At 32.0% G+C, this 20,444-nt stretch overlaps 1 protein-coding gene across 1 annotated transcript in view; it reads right to left on the reverse strand.

Annotated features, from left to right (window-relative positions):
- The window catches only part of LOC126745526 (midasin), a 242,157-nt gene that overhangs the window by 8,963 nt on the left and 212,750 nt on the right, over window positions 1-20,444 (reverse strand). Inside the window, exons 24-31 of the mRNA XM_050453403.1 lie at window positions 19,475-19,970; window positions 17,167-18,247; window positions 16,948-17,111; window positions 16,672-16,898; window positions 12,826-13,249; window positions 12,481-12,777; window positions 6,655-7,032; window positions 5,356-6,597 (exon numbers count right to left, since the gene is read on the reverse strand). Coding sequence (XP_050309360.1) covers window positions 5,356-6,597; window positions 6,655-7,032; window positions 12,481-12,777; window positions 12,826-13,249; window positions 16,672-16,898; window positions 16,948-17,111; window positions 17,167-18,247; window positions 19,475-19,970 — 4,309 coding nt within the window. The remainder of the gene's footprint in view (window positions 1-5,355; window positions 6,598-6,654; window positions 7,033-12,480; window positions 12,778-12,825; window positions 13,250-16,671; window positions 16,899-16,947; window positions 17,112-17,166; window positions 18,248-19,474; window positions 19,971-20,444) is intronic.

Here is a 20,444-nt window from a genome sequence, read left to right on the forward strand (position 1 = left end):
GGTTCTAGCTTTACTAACAAATTCTTAATTGCAGCTTTAAACCTTCCAACTGATTCAATTCTTTTTAAGTGTTCTGGTAGGGAGTTAAATAGATTTATACGTGCATAATGTGGAGATTTTTCTGTTAGTAAAAGTTTATGAAGTGGATACTTATGGTTTAATATCCTTATGTTATAATTAAGCTCCGTTTTGGATTGGAAAAGATATTAAAGAAACATTAAATATTCAAATATATATAAGGCATATACGGTCATAATACCCAAATCTCTAAAGACTGGCCTACAACGTTAAAGAAAACCCATTTTTTTATAATCAACCTTTTTTGAACAATAAAAACATTTTGTAACATGCTAGCTTTTCCCCAAAAAATTATGCTATATTTAACAATAGTTAGCAAAGTAGAGAAGGATTTTTCAATATGTATTTTCTATTCTAATACTATAACAAATAGAATTTCACTTTTTTATTAGCTAGTTTATATGGTATGACTAGTTAAAGTTTGATGTATAAACCTAACATCTGGGCATTTTCGGTTACATTTAAATCATTATTGCTAAATTCCATTTGCAAACGCTTTTGTATGTTACATTGTTTTGTTCGAAACATTATAATATTTGTTTAAAATTAATCTATTTTTATTAAACCAGTATGCGATCATGTCAAAGAATTCTTCTGTTTTATTTAATAATTCTTTTAATGATTTACCAGTAATAATATCATCAGCATATTTAACAATCTTCTGGCTAGGTGAATTTATTAGGAGATCAAGATCATTAATAAATATTATAACTATAATAAATATTATAATACAAAGGGGATTATAATACAAATAAGGGTTGTTCTACAGAAACAGACAAATTATAAAAACTGATAAAAATTTGCGTTTAATAAAAAATAAATATATTAGATATTTTTTTTAAAATAATAGAAGTCCTTTATTTAAATATTAATAATTCTCGGTAAAAAAGAAAAATTAATAATTATTTTATTGAATTTAAAGTCTAAAAAGTCAACTCCGAGGCCGTCACTAAGCAGCCTTACAAGATTAAAGTTACTTTAAAAAAAACAGGTAATGCCATTAAATTGTATGCACGGCAATTAATAACAAACAGTTTTAATTTTATAGATTTATTTATCTTGAGATTATGATAAAACCAAAAATTCTAAAAATCTACTAAAACTTGCCACTTAATTTTGAAGTCAACTTCGAGGCACGCAAAATTCCGCGAATATTTAAAAGTAACCACGTGATTCCCCTCCTTTATTACGTTAAACGGAAATCTTTTCTTTAGTATCAAGTGAGACGTAGACGAGAGTGCATTTATCGAAGTTTTAAAGCAAAATTTGTGATTTTTTTATCAACTAAAGGTTAAGCGTATGTTTTTTATAGGTAAACACCGAATCCTATTTTTTGTTAAAAAAAAAATAAAAATTGAAACTTTATTAACGGAAAATATAAAAAACATTTGCCCTTGGGTTTTTTGTAACTTTTTGATGCCTTATACATACGTTTTTCTTGTTTTTTCAAGATTTTAAATCTATTTATCAACTCCGAGGCAGTCAACACCGAAGCCTTTAAATGCCTCGGTGTTGACATGAAAGCTTCGGAGTTGACAATAGGTAACATATTATAGGATTTATAAGTAATGCATTAATTTTATTTCGTTACTTTAGTTTTATTACCTATATAATACTTTCGGCTTATATCTTCATTTTTACAGACTTCATAAAAATAAGAAACAATAATGGCGAAGCATAAATCAGATGAGGAAAAAAGAAAAAGAAAGACAGAACTTCAGCGCATCCGAAGAGAGAAATTAAAAACTAACGAAACAGCTTATGAACTCGCGAAAAATAAAGAACAAGAAAGGTGGAAACGCAGAATAGAGCAAGGCAAAATTAAAAAAATCAACGACTTATCTCGTCGGGACAAAAAGAGTAAAAGGGCGAAATGGGTGGTGAGTACAAAAAAGCATAGGGAAAAAAACAAAAAAGCACAAGTGAATCAGCTCCACCTTCAAGTCCATCAACTGGTTTTAGTGGAAGAATGGGTTCAAGTAGAGCTGCGGTTGGAAGAAGAAGGGTAAGGAAGGATAGATCCAAAGCATATAGGACTATCGCTATGTTAAAATCCAAACTAAATTCGGCTAGTAAATTACACTTTAAGTACAAATCGAAATATTACAGACTTAGGTCTAAAATCCGAAATATCAAACGAAACTCGCCTAATTCTAAAGTGGAACAGTTACTACATAATTATACAGTGCCTCCAGAAGTAAAGAAAACTTTAATATTCCACGAGGTATTAACTTCGCAAAAAATATAAAGAAAAAAACAGAAAGAATTGTAGCACGCAAAATTTTAACTGGTCCGTTGTTAAGAAAATATAAATTAGTCGAAGTGGTTTATCAAGATGCAAGTGAAAGGAAATTTCTATTAGCTCAAAAAGAAAGAAATATAAAGAGTTAAAAGTTAAGGTTAAATATTTTTTTGAGAAAGATTCCTCCAGTCGACTATGTCCTGGTAAAAGATATACTATTACTAAGCACGGCATAAAAAAAGCAAAAAAGATTGTTAAACAAATCTCTTCAACTATTACATAGAGATTTTATGCGGGAAAACAGTGTTCCAATTAGTTATTCTTTGTTCTGCCGCCTAAGGCCATTTTGGATAGTTTTCCCTAACATAAACAAACGAGACACTTGCCTGTGTACCTAATGTGAAAGCATCGAACTTTTGGTTAAGAGATTTTTTGGAATGGTTAATGAAAGTTCAGCAGAAATGCTATATAGATCAATTTGTTGCGTGGATATTAAGGAGAAATGCTTAGAACGCAAGTGCCTTGTTTGTGCCACAAATCAGATCAAATTTAATCATTACCAAACTGAGGAAGAAGGTTTTTATTTTAAGTGGTGCACAACAACTCAGACCCTTATTATTTCTGGAAAAGAAAAGTTGTGCAAGAAAGCAATTCGAACCAAAGTGCGTTCTACCAAGAGCGAAATGGCTAAAAGTTTAATTAGTTCATTTGAAAGCTACATGAAACACATTTTAAATCGAAATCATCAATACAAAGAGCTGGAAAATTAAAAAAAATATATTACGGATAATGAAATCATTTTTTATTTAGATTTTTCAGAGAACTATGTGTGTAAATACAGTCGCGAAATTCAATCCATGCATTTTGGAGGTTCAAAGGAGCAAGCTGTGTTGGCATACTGTTGTAATATACTATAAAATGCAAAACAATGTAGTTCATCGGTCTTATTGTACCATCTCTGAATGTCCACGAAAAGATCCAATTGCAATTCTTGCTCATTTAAAACATCTATTTGCAGATATGAATAATATCAAACAAAAAATTACAAAAATTCATTTTATTAGCGATGGACCATCCACGCAGTGTCGAAACTTCAAAATGTTTTACATTTTTGGTGTTGAGATTCCTAAACTCTTCCCTTCTTGCTGCTCTTTATACATGCTAAATATTTAGGTTGATAATTTCCTTAACATTAATTAAAAGATTATCGTGTAAATTATCACGATATTTATTCTTCCGATTCAGCAGAAGAAGAAGACGAAGATGATTTACCGTTAAGCCATTTTTTAAATCCAAGCAAGGAAAGAAAGCCATTATTGTCCTGTGAGATCGGCAATTACGGAGTTGTTCGATTTGAAGGAAAGAAAACAATTAAGCATTTTATAGGACTTACTACAACCATAGTTGATTCAGAAAAGTATGAGGTAAAATTTCTTAGAAAATCTAGGAATCTGTATTTTGTATATCCATCAGTGGACGATATCGGAGTGGTTGAACAAAAATTTGTTGAAAAAATTTTGGATACACCAGTAATTTATAAACGAGGTCATCATTTTTTTAAACATTCCTCTTTAATTAATTATAATATTTTTTAATTAATTAGACGTACATATTATGTATTTGTCGTAATAAAAACTTGAGAAAAAATATCTTGTGTTTAATAGATATGTTTTAGTGCCTATCACAATATTAGTTATAATAAAGATTAGCAGTAGAGTTATGTATTTTTTTTTATTATAGAAAACCCCATTGTCAACTCCAAGGCTTTTTCCAAATATTCCTTATTTTTGCAATTTGTCTAGCAAGACTTAAGATCTTTTTAAGAATGCAAATTACAAAAATTTTTATTATGTTAAATGCTATTTAGACTTTATTTTGTAAAAAAATACATATATATCAACTCCGTAGACTTACCGTCAACTCCGAGGTTCTGAAATTTTTATTATCCGCTATAACTCACAAAATACTCATTATTGATTTGTTTAAGTATGTACATCACTTTTATAACTACTTATTAAATTAAAACAAAAATTTGTTTTAACCTTTAAATAACTTTAAATTATTATTATTTTTTTCAAATTGTCCCGTTACTATAGAACTACCCATAAATATTTAAAATAACCTGTTTTCCCATGATTTGATATTTTTACTATTTGTTTTCTATTACTAATATAAGACCTAAATCTAACATTTTTATTAACAGGTTCCTATTCAAACAATCGTATGCTCTGGTTAGATCTAAAAGCATTCCAAGAGCACTTCACCATTTTCCAAACGTTCTACATCATTTTTAACGAATGCAAATATAGCAGTTTGTGTCGATTTGCCTTTTAAGAAACCGTGTTGGTTTTCACTAAACAGGTTATTGAAAAGAAATTAATCAGTCTTGTGCTCATAGCTGCTTCGGAAACGTTTGAGAAACCCGGTAATTTAATAAATTATTAAAATTATCAGGATCCCCTTTTTAAGGCACGGATTTATTTGGTCAATTTTTAAAGTTTCCGGAAATATTCCATATTTAAAAGGGTTGCTAATGACATAGCACAGGACATTATTGATTTCAGAAGTTGCTAGTTTAATAATACTTGTAGGGATTTCATCTATTCACTAATTTCCTCTGGTCTAATATTGACCTAGATTTTTATCAATTAAAGAATTAAATGGAATTTTGGTTAAGGAGCTTAATAGATCCGGAATAACTGGAAATTAAAAATGTATTATACATATTTGCAATTTCTTCTGGTTCACCCTCTAATTTAACAATATTATCTCCCACACTATTATTTATTTCCTTGCAAATAGACCACATACATTTTGATTTGTTGTCCGAGTAATTCGGGTTTCATATTGCTAGGCACGTGCGTCAACTAATAAGTTTAATTTCTTATGGTTTTTTAACATTAATAAAATATCTGGTTTACGCTTACATTCTAAAATATCTACCTCTTTATATATCTCTTTTATATTTTCTACTTATTTCTAATAAACTTATTCGAATTATATAAAATAAACTAAATAATAATTTAGGTCCTTACCTGTAACTTGCTATCGAAGTCCTCGCTCATCTCAATTCCCTTATCCTCCTCCTTACAGTCCGGATCTTCTTTGTCTTCCTTCTCTTGCCCAGCTGGTTGTGCATCATCCAGTTGATCTTCAGATTCAATTTTATCGGAGACATCTTTCTCTCCTTGTCCCTCTCCGAGACCCAGCCCATCGGATGGTTTGCTAAGACCTTCTTTATCCATATCTTCTGACAATTCTGGCGGTACGCAAAATCCCTTCGTTGCAAGATCAATGAATATATTATTAAGTATCGAAGTGAGTTTGCAAGTGGTTCTATAGGCAGCCACTTGTTGAGTTATGAAATATTGAGAGAGAAGAAGTATTTGTTCTAGCAAAGGGAGACAGTTTGTTATGGATGCCCTTGCGTTCTCTGAAGCATAACAAGTTTGTCCCAGGAGGTTCGTGATAAGTGCTTCTGCTTTTTGTAGAATTGTTGGCAGATCTAAAGCTGCTATATCTGAGGATAAGTTGCGGGTAATCAGCTCTTTTAGGTGCTTATCTTGCAAGTCTATGTCTTTCTCGTCATCTTTCTGGTGCTCCTGATATTTTTTGTATAAGTTCTGGAAAGCTAGTAACAGTGATTTTGTGAAGCTCTCCAATAATTCCGCATGGTCTATAGGAGCAGGCTCTTCACTCACTATAACATTGGTTTGATCAATGATTGCGGCGATTGAATTTTGCAAAGAAGCTAAAGATTGAGTTATTTGCAATGGTGCAAATATTGTCATAAGAAGTTTCAAGTCTTCCATAATGCCTTGCAGGTTTTCCAGCAGTAGTTGTACATTAGAAAAAGGTAAGAATTTTAGGAATTTTAGGAGTTCCTCCCTATCGGTCAAAGGCTGGTTCTCTTCACATTTCTTAATGTATTGACTGATTTTACCAATTAAAGCATCAATATGATTAACATGTTTAGTAGCTTGTCTCCATTGGTCGTCCTCTTTTCGTCGTACTTTGCTTCCGCTACTTTCAAGTAACGGCACTTCCATTATAGTGTCATCAAAGGAGCATTCTTCTGGGCATGAATTCAAAAACAGTTTCACTTGAATTATTTGAGAGCTTAATAGAGCAATTGTGTTTTTAATATTCAAAAGAGTATCAATCTTTAAGTATGTCGGTGTTTCACAGGTTTCGCGCAATTTTTTAGCGTATATTCGAAGGTAGTAATGCAACCTTGTAGCAGATACGAGAGATTTTTTTTGTTGCTGGCAAAGAGTCTAGAAATTAAAAATGATGATTAATAGTTTCATTGGTTATAAGCTTGTTATACTCACTAGTAAATGGGCTGAAAATCCCTTGCATCTTTCAACGTTCTGCATACCTAAATCAGGTGCAGGAGTAATTAGGGCCGTCTCAAGTACGTCATACCTCAAAAGACACCGATAGTAATAAAGTTCGCAGCAGTCCCAAATGGTGAGCATTTTTTCATCGGTGCGATTTGGCACTAAATATGAGAAATTCGCACCCAGATCCACTGGTTTTATTGAAAATTCTTCCGTTGGTTTTTTTAGTTTCGAATCCAAGATACCGGTCTTGTAGGAGACTCCCATTTTCGAAAGTGATTGGAATAGATCTGCCAAAGCTCGGTGTTTTTGATGGAGGATGTTCTTGGCTTGGGATACTTGCTTTTCTTTGGTTAGAGTTGTATCAACCTATAATTTTAGAGTGGCATTATTAATAATAAGTGATCAATTTTAAAATGAAATAGGATAACAACAGGGTAGTTTGATATCTTTTACTATGTGTGTATAATTTTCATTTTATTTTATTTATTTTTATTTGATTTACACCACTTAAAAATGACCAAAATCCAATTAACTAGTGGGAAAAAATAAAATACCAACTTGAACATAACTCTCTATTATTTTTAGAGAAAAAAAGAACAGAAACTTAACTATAAAATTCATATTTTTAATATTTCTAATACTACAGCTAAACATGTCATTCTGGTTCTGTACACGATTATATAAATTCCCAGCCTTGGGTTTTCTTGCTGTTAGTTTAGGTCCTCGTTGCATAGAAGGTAGTAAGATTGCTGAAACTCTAGGGAGATGAAAATTTAAAATTTCCAATTAGTCCGGTGAGTCGACTAGATTGTTTATTAATTCATCATTTGCGTTGGTCTGTAAACCATCGTATGAAAAATGTGTCGAGTAAAGTTTAGTGTGGAAAACCGATGTTTGGATAGTCTCTCTTGCACTTAAACCACTGATCCACGAACAGGTGTATTAAATAACTGTAATGGATAGTATTGTTTTTCAAAGACATCAATGTGCACTTGGTAATATTAAATGGTAGGTTCGGAAAAGAACTGCTGCCTGGCTTCTCCATATAGAAAGAAACACAATTATTTAATTCTACCAGCGGAGAGTACTAGTGGACTGTATTTATTTACTTTTTATCTTCATTGAACTACGACAGCTTATATATACGCGAAACCAATTTGCCAAAACCTTACAATTTATTACAAATAAGTATATAGTTACGAATAAACGAAAAAAAAAAACAGAAGTTGCCTTCATTGGCAACTTGTTAGTGATGTGTTTTTTTTGTTACTACACTAAAGCTAACTAATTGTAAATGGCATTTGGACATTTAGCATATTATCTTTCCGGTCAGCTATTAATCTTGCAATAAAAAGTTCTAAATTACAAACACAAAATAATAACGTCTAAATTCGGGATGTAGTTTCACAATTTGGGAAAAAGGCATAATTAGGTTCATAGATGTCGAGTTTAGTGTATTTAAATCTAACTTTCATTTTATTAATAAGACTCATTTTTTAATTTTTTTAAAATAATATTCAGCATATTTTATTTATTGTTCACTATGTCATGTAAAATTCGGCGACTTGTTTTCTGAATCCATTCATTGTAGTTTTGATTAAAAGCGTTTTTTTTCTGCGATTTCTTGTAGCATGGGGACGAGTTACTGACTCTAAACGTAATTTATTTTTAGAAATGCTCATTAGCAAATTTTGTGTATATAATTGTTTTATGTAGAATAATTTTATTTTCTTAAATAATAAATCAGTTAAAAAGAATTTATTTTTTTTAAATATTATTTTGAGTAGCCTCTTTTGTATGATGTTTAGTGATTTAATATGAGAATCTAAATAAACTTACTTCTCCCCAGCTGGTTATTCCGTAAGTAAGTTGTAATAAATAAAACAAACTTGTATAATACAAAATATGCTCATTTATTACATGCAAAGTCCAAATTAGATCCAAATTGTCTTTGATGTCTTTACGTATACTTAATTTAAACCTTATTTACACTCACTTTTACGTCTTAGTAGGTAAATTCACTTACTTCTTACTAACTAGGAACAATGGTGCATATACTCTAATCACAATGGGTTAAGTATAAGGGTATTTGCGGACCTTCACTGAAGTCACGAAGATTCTAAAGAGAAAGAGAGAAACCCGTCTTGGATATTAAGAGTAATAAGGAAAACTCGGTGAGCAACTTCTCACTTCAACTGCCATTCGACTCACGTATTAATTTTCGACGACAGTACCTTAACTTGACTGTAACAGCAACTGAGATCGACTGTATACTGTAACTCTTGGATCTGTAATTGGTGACCAAGAGCCTGGAGAGAGACCCATATTGAGGTTTAAGGAGTAAAGGGAATAAGAGTAACCGTGTGATTTCTTACCAGTTATTATACGCATGGTCTTAAACTTAACTTAAAAATTACACTTAAAAATTATTGTTTTGACTTGTGGGATCGATGCTTCCCCTAAAATTGTGAACATACACCAATTAAAAAAAAATATGATGACAGAAAAAGGTGCTATTGGATTATTTCTTAAATATTTATATAATTGCTGTCTAATCGTTGTCTTCAACATGATCTAAGAAATCCCAATTTATGTTAACGAAGACTACGCATAATATTCGTAGGTTGGTTCTTTTAAAATTGTAAAAAAAAACATTCTAAATCTTCATACTGTCTTTTAGCGGCAATATTTTTCAATCTTATTAGTAAAGCGACATGAAAAGGTTCTTCTTTAGTTAAAAAGTCATTGCATTTTTCAATTGAATTGTCGGCAGCAGAACTAAATTTCGCAGCAAAGAAAATCAACCAATTTCCGATTTGTCTTAATTTAGTACGTGAAAGTGAGGCATTTAGATAGAATCTATATTCTAGCAAATTAAAATCATCCAGACATTCCTAAATTGTATAGGTAGATCAAAAACGACAAATATTAAAATATTCAAATTCAAAAGTAGTTTTATTATCATTAACAAGGTGGTTGACAAAGCCGTTCTAAACCTAAGATATATTGAAAAGTGAACATTAATAATTTAATTAAAAGTGTCACTTAGAAACTAAAATATATACAAAATCATTCTATACATCTTTTTACAAAATTGATTATATCAATAAAGAAAAGCCACCAACTATTATCAGGTCAGATCATCACTAAAATAGTCTTCAAGAGTATATAAACGCTTAGCAACTAACATTTTTTTTAAAGCTCTTTTATATCTAGTGAGGCAATGGCAAAGAATTTTAACCCTGTTCAGTGTATGCAATAGGTAAAAGGAGGCTGTAAGTCAGCCGTGTCCTATAAGAACTACATTTGATAATTTTATACTTGAATTTTTTAAAAACCATAGCATAATCCTACAAGTATCCTATAAATCCTAATAGTACAAAAGGGAATTGCAGACTTATGGGCTCGAATTGCTATTTTCTGTAATAAAAAAAAGTGAGTTGAAGAGGTATCAAGCACATGAGCCCCAAAAAAAAATCCCAAGTTCAGATGCGATTCTACTAGCGCATAATTTGTATTTTTTGCTACGGAGAAATCCAAGTTTTTAGAGATGACTCTCAGTTCATAGCAATCAGAAGAAAATTTAGTAACTATCCTAATGATATGTTCCTGATATCTAACGTTCATTATCAATCAACCCAAAAACTTGTTTGATATCTGTCTCAGAATCATATCATCATTTATACTAACATATCATCTCACATTTAAACCACAATAAGTTCATTTTAGAAGTGTGAAGCGCATATTGTTTACATCACATTAATCCCTAATCTTTACGTCATATATCTTTCTTGACATGATGTTTCTAGGGTTATCTTTAGTTGCTCAATATTTTTTTCATGCCACGTAAAGGAATTGTCATCTGCAAATATTATTACTTGCCTTTCACCGATAGTAGAGGCAGGTCATTGACGTACAACGGAAATAATAGCGGTCCAAGGACGGAGCCCTGTGGGACTCCGGAAGAAATCTGCTGTTCAGCCAATAAAATGGACTTTCTGAATACTAACCTGATAGATATGATCTAAACCAGCACAAGAAAGACCCTCTAAACCCATATTTCTCCAACTTCTGCAACAGTATGTGATTGTGAGACACACAACCAACAGCCTTGGATATGTCACAGAACACTGCTGCTTAAGCAAATTAAAAATGGCATCGCCTGTGCTTTTGTTTTCTTGATCGGAATTCTTTAGTATTCAGAGTATTGAATTTATTTAAACACGAGATAATTTTAAATAATGTTGGCAAAAGTACTATGGGTCGAAAATTGGATGGAGTGTTCCTGTCTCCACCCTTCTAAAGAGGTACAATTACTGCTCTCTTCAGGCAACCAGGAAATGTGTTTCTCATAAATGACGCATTTATTGATTCTACAAGCATCCTCAATGCGTTGGTTGATAGAGCTGTATTTTTTTATGAGAATTTATTCCATTGCGAAGCTTTTATTTTGTTATTTTTTAATTATGTCCCTTATATCCAAAATGTTAGATTAAAGAAAAAAGAATTCTTTAAAGTACCTTCACAAAATCTTCAGCCTTAAAATTGATAGAAATGCTGATTGTTAGATCAGTTGCAATGCTACAGTAGAATGAATTAGGTTTATTTGCACATAATTTTGAAGCCGTTTGAAGAGCAATGTTCTTTCCCCTTAGCTTAATCACAATCTGCCAGGACTCATTGGACTTATTTGGAGACCCATTAATTCTCTCAAAATACAGCCTTTTAGAAAGAGAAATTGTCCTTCTGCATACTTTACAGTAACTATTAGAATAGTTTAAAAATACGTCATTATAAAGAGAAAATTTTCGAATGTAATGCAGAGTTCGCATGTTCTTTTCTGAAATTCTTAAGCCGTTTGTATACCAGGGCTTTCATTAATTAAAAAAAAAATAATTTTCCAAATAAGACCTGGGACAAAAGATATAAGATTAACTACTTTTGTAAGATACGCAGGCAGTTAATATGAAAACGTCCTTTACACCCACCGCAACAGCTTATACGTAGTTTGCTACGGCTGGAACCAGCAGAGGGAGGTAATGCAGAGACCACATAGGGACATAGTGGGTAAGATAAATAGATTGTTCGTAATAGTTGCTTCTAAGAAAATTAATATGATCATTTGTAAGGGTAATATAAGCATCTGCTCATTACTTACCCAATTTCAAATTGCAGTGATCATAGTGATGAATACTAGCTAATCACAACCAGAACTGGATATTGGAACGCAGTCACTAAATTATTCTAAAAATTACGTGCTATGGAAATCCCTAAATTACAAAGTTAATATTAGTTCATTTAAGAGCAGATTTTGCGGCATCTTGACTGCGTTCGATTCTTTCCGTTTAATTTCTAGATTCTTTTCATTTTAATTATGTGGCTCACCTTTCTACCCTTTTTAAATATTTTAGATTGTTAAAATATTCAATCAGAAATTAAAAAAAAGATATATTAAACAATTTCCGTTTCAATGCTATCCTGGCAATACATAAACTATACAAAAGACTATCCAGGTAGACGAACGAAGGACGAAAAAACAGGATGGCTTCAGAAAATGTGTGTGCTCTGAAAAAGTTATTTGGGATGTTCTCTATTTATCTAGACTAGAAATACTGACATTTTTGTAATTTAAAAATAATTTTTTTTAACGCTACTTTTTCCCAATTTAACCCATCACAAATCTCTTACTGTTTCCGAGACCTTAGGGATGAACCTCAAATTTCAAACAACCTGTATATTCATTTTATTACGTCTCCCTAACTATTTTTATCATAAATGCTAAAACTGCTCTCTATTAGCCTTTAAACAACTCACCTCCAAATTCCTCAGGTGTCCACTAGTCTCAATAACCTCGGTAACAAACCCATCCAGAGACTTAACCAGTTTCGGATATTTTGTTCCCAGAATGGTGTCTTTGCAAATTTTCCTCGCTTTAGCCAAATAATGATGGTCTTTACTTCCTGGTTTCACAATATAACAATCGGCGTCCAAAGTGTAGTGGTAAGCTTTCGGATTTTGACGTTGCGGCCTATCCCAAATACCCACACTCTCCGTAGCGGATTCCGATGGGGGATTTGTGAGGAATTGGGTGACAGGTTGAGAAAGAGCTTCCTACAATATTCAGTTTAATTACCTGATGTTGCAGAACACTTACGTTACCTTATATTCTCGCACAAACTTATGTAAAATTTTATGAGATTTATCGACCGTATCCTTGACGGACCAGTAGCTCACGTCTTTCCATTTAACAATTTTTACATAATCTTTTAGTTTCTTCTCGATTGGACTTCTCAGGTCTTTCATCTTATTAGCTATTGTCATGGAAAACTGATTAAAATAATTATATACATTCCAGAGGATGTTTATGAACGATTCAGTTTCAGCTGTTCTTGGTAGCGCTACAGCCTTGAGGTGGAATTCTAAAATAAGGTTTAGGCGTCCAGGAAACTCTGCCAAAGGAGATTTTGTAATGAAGGCTTGGAGCAAATTAACCAGATCTGCTTCGGACACTTGCTTTTGAGTAATGTATTGGGTTGACAAGTTGTACATGTAGAGCCACCATTTTGATAGAGGTTTTGTCATGCTAAAAAAATATTATTATTGGTTAGTGATGCAGTAACCCCAATTTTTCACTTTATTTCTAATAAGCAATGAAGGAATTTAATGCTTTTAAATTTAAGACATATAGAAAAGTTGTACTAATAAAAAATAACTTCCTCTCACCCAACTTAAACATGATTGTAGTGAAAGCGTAGATTCTTATAATACAAATTTTCTAATAACACAAACTTTTCTTGTCTTAATGGAATTAAAAGTAATGCAACTGGTGTTGATGAAAGTTTCCCACTTTTATGTTAAAATTGTATCTAGTCCATATATTGATAAATATATTATTTATATTATTAATTGTTGTATTGAAAAACAATACTTTCTGGACTCATGGAAACTAACCCCACTAGTTTTAATGATTTTAGGATAATCAGTATTTTTCCTGCTTTATCACAAAATATTTGATGGTTTTATTTAACCAGTTATATAGGGTGTTACAGAACATGATGCTGATCCTTAAGGGTTTTAATGCTTAGGTTATTTTAAGAAGAAAAGTTCTTGTTTTTGAGCTGCAGTGTGTTAAAATCTTAAGAAAAAATTGTTTCTTCATAACTTTTTTTTATTTATATTCATTTTATACAAACTATTTTTATTTTTGTTCACCCATTGTTCCATACATTTAATGGTAAAATAATGTAGGTACATAGGTTTATAAAATAAAAATATTAATTTTTTGTTTTACTAATAAATTGACCGGAATTTTTTCCGCAAGAATCGCATGACGGAAGAAAAAAAGTCAAACAAGTCAAAAAATCAAATTTGCCTTAAAATGAATAGGGATTCTAAGAACAGTTTTTATTTTACAAAAAAAGCAGTAGCGTACATAATATTTTTCAAAAATATTTGGTGCTGGATACTCAGAGGATGTGTGCTAAATTTCATAAATATATCTAGGAAATTATTAAAGTTCTGATGAAAAAACGATTTTTTCCTCAAGATTTTAACACCCTGCATCTCAAAAGTTAAGAAATTTAGAACATAGCTTTATTTAAACTTTTCTTCTTAAAATAACCTAAGGATACACACCTTTAAGGATCAGAATCTTATTCTGTAACACCCTGTATAAGTATTTTGAAATATTCATTACCTAATAAACTTTGCCAGTGTAGTTTTATAAAAAAAATGTGGTATAAAAAAATATAAAAATATAAAAAAATGTGGTATTATACAGCATATGCGATAGTAAATATAATTTATCAAAGAATAATAAGTCCATTAAAATAATGCCATTATTTTATTAGACTTTTCAAAAGCCTTCGACACACAGCACCACGTGCTACTTGTTTCTAAGCCTAAATTTTATGGTTGTTCTTTAATGTGTTTCAATTATTAATTCTCTGAGGCAATCAATATTAACTCTGGAGTACTATAGGGTCTATTTTGACGCCTTTATTATACCTCAGATATCTTGACTCTCAGATTTATTTAAGGTTTAATTTAGTTACACCTTTGGCTGTGGATTTGATTAATCAGTATTTATATGTGCTAAGCGAATTGTTGGTAAATCACGCGTTAAAGTTGAACACAGTTAAGTCATATTTAATTTTGAAGAAAAAATAGTGAGATAACTAAAATATAGAAAAAAAAAAAAAAATTATAGTAGTTATTGAACCATAAACGTAAAGAAAAATCTATGTGAATATGGTCTTGCTCTAATTTTAATTATTGTAGTGTTGTATATGGGTTTTTTTATTAATTATGAAGATATCGCATTCAGACCATACATGTTTGTTCAATACATGTCTTAGAAAGTATGACCACATTTCCTATAATTTTTTACAATAAGAGTGGTTAAACATGGAATATGGACGACAACTACACCCTCAACACTTTAAGGGCATTAATATTAGGTTAAAAGATATATTGATATCACCTCACTCAGCTGTAGTTCAACGGTTTTTTCTATAATAATATTCAATATCACCTGAATACCGAGTTAAAATATTCCTTTAAAAAAATATTATTAGAAAGACAACGTATTTAAAATTATATTATTTTTAATTATATTGTATTAATACTAACAATTTTTTACATGCACTGCTTTACCTCCGTTTAACATTTATGTTCAATTTGTACATTCTTTTGATTTTGAAATGCGAATTAGAATAAGTTAAGATTGTTTGAGCGTTAAATGGTTCAGTGGAGTAGCTCTTAAAGCTAGACAGCAATATTCAGGGTCCTTTCCGTTTTTTAATTATTAAAAATAATTTTTCGTTGTAATTTAATTATATATTTCCAATAAAAGACGTTTATCATTATAAGTGCAGGCTCCTTTTGAGGTAAAACAGTCAAATTAAAGGAATCGGTCAACTTAGTCAACGCACAGATGATCACGCATATATTAGTCATTAGAAAATGTTAATTGTTGATTGAACATTTAAATTTTATAGTCTATATTCCCTAAACTCTATCGATAGCCTACACTCTATTGATTTACCTCTCAGGAGTACGCGGACATACATTTTGTGCTACTGTAACAGCAGTACTTGTCAAGCAGTTATCGAATATCGACATCGGTTTATAAATCGCGCAGCAATTTACATATTTTTTTTTAGACAATACGGCGCATTCTTCATTAGCGAACATTTCTGGAAGTAGATCAGGGAGTGAACTTGCCAGCAGATCAATTGGATCAACAAGTACTAGATACTGTTGCAAGGGATCCAACTATCAGTGTACGTCGAATATGTAGACAAGTCGCAGTACCGCAAGGTACAAGGTTTGCTTGAGACAGATCACTATGTTCGTCTAGTTAAGGACATTCCCGTCCTAAACAGAAGAGTATTCTGGGTAGATGTAGCGACAACCACAATGCCCGGTATTACAAATCTGAGAAACCCGCATAGGTGGGAATCAGAAAATCCAAAAGCTGTACGTCCATGTAATTTTCAACATAAATTTTCTGTTAATGTTTGGGCTGCCCTAATCGATGACTTGTTGATTGATTGCACTTCCTGCAAAGTTGAATGCGAACAGTTACTTTTAATTTTTTATGGATAATCTGCAAGGACTTTTGGAAGGTGTTCCATTGAATATTCGCCTAAACATATGGTACAAAGTGAGGTAGTCCTGTTGCCTGGCCATCAAGATCACCCGATCACAATCCTTTTGATTTTTATATATGTGCAAGTTTCAAACACAAGGGAAGATTTGTTGCAGCGTATTCATTCAATATTACGGGCACAAGCTTGCATTTAACAAGGAGATGGACATTATTAAATTTTTATCAATTGACCTTTTGTTAAAATAAAATCATTTAGGATTTTTTTTTGTATTATCTTCAAATAAGATTCACGAGCGTGTAACTTTAAAACAAATATAAATGAATACACAAGTTTTATTTTTTTTACTTGAGTATTTTACTAGATTAATATATAAATTTTAAACGGGACTTACTCATTAAATGTACAATTTAATAAATCTTTCCAGCGGCTCAGTTCCAGTTTTCTCCAAGTAATAATTTGTTCAATTAATTCTGGAACGATCTTAAGTAGACTGATTCCGCTATGCGCGACTTGCTCCCATTCGTGGCATTTGGCTAATAAAACATCTAGACCAGTCAGGAATCGTGACACTGGACTTTTTAAGTCGAAGTTTAGTATGCGGTCAATTACTGTCAATATCTGAAATATATTATTAATATAGTGTAAATATTAATTACATTAAACTTACAGTGGTCAAAGTGGGTTGATCGGGCCATTCTAGTAGAACTTCTTCTACTCTGGATTTTAAGATGTCCAGCACGTGTCGACAAGATTTCACCTCTTCAATGTCTGGTTCTTTGTAAAAATCTCTGGTTTTAGTGTTAGTTATTTTGGTAGGAGAGGGACCATCAACTATAAAAAACATTATTTCTGTAAGCCTTAAAATTTAAATATACAGGGAACGTACCTAAGTCGTTTGCCATTCCGTATCTTCTGTTCACCTCAATTAAAACTGCCAAACTTCCAAACATCTTTTGGTCCACACCATAGTGAAGCTGCTTTGGATATTTATCCATGATTTTTCTGGCAATGCAATGTCTTTCCATTAAAGGGGTAACGAAATCAGCTTGTATGCTGTTATCAGTCCTACTGGCAAGCCACTCGGTTTTTATGAAGTTCTTAAACATTTTTGAATGAAGTTCTGTGACATATTTTAGATCATCATTTGTGATCACTTGAGGACAGTTCGTTATCTTCGGCTCTTCAGGTGTTGGATCAGATAGTGACTTTTCTTCAAGGTCTGAGAAGTCCAGCACGTGATGGTTAGGAAACAATTCTTGTAATTCTTCTTGTATTTGTTGGTCTTCAGTCTTGTCGTCACATTTTGTCTTAATTTTGTAAAGGCTTTCAGCTTCTTTTTGCTGCTTTTCTTTGTTTTCTTGTTCCAGATTCCACCTGATTACGAATAAATCTACTAAACGACTGAAATCTTTGAGGGAATGTATGTCAATTTTTCCAGATATTTTTGACGCAATAATACAGTTATTATAGCAATCCAAAATAGTACATTTTAGTAGCCGTACTTGCTCTCTTTCTCTTATATAAGCCTCATCGTTAGACAAAACATAACGAGTAAAAGTCCAAGCATTTTCATAATTAAATTCACCATATTCAGGCAAAGCTACTAAGTTTACAATCTGTTGCTCCAAGTCCATATCAAGTTTAACATCGATATTCTTTCTAGTGATCTCCCTTTTCAACCACCATATCTTCATCTTAAACCCGTATAGGAACTGGCACAGGTTCGCTAAAAGAGGTTCAAAAATATCCGGATACGATCCGCGATATTGTTTCCAATCTTGAATAATATTTTCATAAGTGGGCACTCTCGCTTCTAAACTGTCAATGTGAGATTTTATTTTTTGGTTGGCCATGGTACTTTGTTTTTTAGTTTTGTGTTCTTTGAAGGTTTGAATTAAATTTGTACAGGTCGCGATTTCCTCGAGGATGGTTGGTTGAATAATGTTGCTGGTAGCATGTTGAATTTGCTAAAAAGAAATGTAGGTATATGAATTATTTATTTATAATTACACTACATAACAGGTATAAGCCCAATAAGAATGTAGGGTACCTTATAAAGAATAAACTTTCAACGTCACAGTGGTGTACTTGACTTGAAAAAAGATTTCGTATCTTCGAAGCTGAATTGCTAAAAATGTCTACATTCTGATATTCTGAGTTGATTATGATCATTGCACGTGTCAAATTTTTGATGGGTGAGAATTGCAGCTTGTTAGTTTGTGCTCTTGGTAAAGCAAAAACCGAACTGCGATGTGAAAAAGGGGATGGAACGTTTAAAGTAACAAAGTAAGTTTTATTCAAGAGATCAGTGCAATCAATCTGATTATTGAGTAATACAAACAAGAATACCTGGGAAAAACAGTTTGTGCCAGTAGCCAGAGATTGAATATCAAACATGGAAAGCAATCTCTCCTGTGTATATCCTTGAGTAAGGTAATATACGTGAGTCTTAAAGTAAAGAAACTTCAAGAACCTTCTCTGGACTCTTTCAAGGCTCTCTGTATGAGTTGGACATTATAGAGGACAAGATCTAAGATTGTTATTGTTTCTTACTGTGTTAAATTGATTAAAATTCTACGAGTTAAAAATATTAGTAAGGGCGCTGAGTTTCCCAGTTATATGAGACTCATTATCTAGATATGAAGAATATTCAGTTATATTAAAACCACCAACAATTAAGACATCTTTTCCATTCAGAGATTGGTTTGCATACTGACTCTAGGTCATGTACGGAGCATGTAGAGGGTATGTACACTACAAACATAGATACTTTTATTAAGGACTGAGATTTTGCATGCCACAATATCGATGTGATGATAACTTATTGTTAATTGCCAAAACCACACCTCCACTTCTTTCCAGACTAGTAGTCGTTTGATTATACCTGTAAACCTCGAAGATATCCGATGAAGTGAATTCACTGCTCATTATAGATGAATCAAGCTAAGATTCAGTAAAAGCTGGGATATCATAATCACACTGTATAGAGGAATGCAGAATGCTTAACAATTTAGTGCGAATCTCGACTACATTGTGATGATAGATAGTGAGGAATGGGAAGCGAGTTAGTGTATTGGAAGTGTAATTAATATTACTAATGATTGCCAGTGTTGTCAAGGTCAGAAGTTTTTATTGAGATATTGATGTCTTGTTCTGGAACCTTCTTGTAAAAAACATAAATGAAATGAACCTACCTGCACTACGAAACTGTATGAATAGCTCTTGACCCCAACATTACTGTTCTCACCATATTTCCGTACTTTTCCTTGCAGTTCCTGAATAATCTCCCTAAGAGCATTATAATAGGGATGTATACAAACTTCGTTACTAAGAAGCTGATTCTGAAGCTCAAAACTCGTTTTCATCTGCTCAAACATTCTTATAACTGACTCAATGTGGTTTCTCTTCATGGTTTTCTTTGCCAGCGGGTCCACTTGGGGCAACGACGAATTTATAAACATTTCACTAAAGGCAATAATCATATGGAGGTCTGCTATATAAGACAATGTGTCCACTTGGTCGTGTATTAGCTCCACATAAGGCTGTTTAATTTGGAAAATGATGAATTTTAGGGTTTTGTCTTTTATTTGGTCGTGGTTGAGGTTTTCCAAAGTTCCAAGACCCAAAACTTTTTTTAGTTTGTCAGTTAAGCTATTCAGGGATTTTTTCAGGATGTTGGTCTGGATTGAGCTAAAAAAGTTGATTTTTATTAGTTGGTTTTAAAGGGTCAAGTTAGATAGCAGTTAGTCATTGTTTCAGTAATTCTTTAAAATGTAATTCATAAGGCAGTAAACAAGAGGTTCGAATTTTTCGAAGGGTAAGTTGGGCAATTTTTAACCAGTTTTTCATGAGTACAACTCGAAAAATTGAAATCTCACAAAAAAGTCTTTGGGAGAAAATTAAGCTTATCGAAAAAGGAAATGATTAGGTCACCAAATGTAAAGCATTTAATGTGAAAAAAAGTACTGGAAATTTTAATTAAAAGAAAACTAGATATTGATAAAGAGAATGTACAATTAAAGGATAGCGAATTTTTCGGAATCATGGTCAGGCAAGTATATAAAGAGCCATATCGTCGCTGAACGACAGTTGACAGTTCAGTTCAATTCGGAGTATTGGCGCGATATTTAAATCGGACATAATAAATATTTCTAGTAGTGTAAG

Source organism: Anthonomus grandis, chromosome 16, assembly GCF_022605725.1.
Source record: "Anthonomus grandis grandis chromosome 16, icAntGran1.3, whole genome shotgun sequence".
Taxonomy (NCBI): Eukaryota; Metazoa; Arthropoda; class Insecta; order Coleoptera; family Curculionidae; genus Anthonomus; species Anthonomus grandis.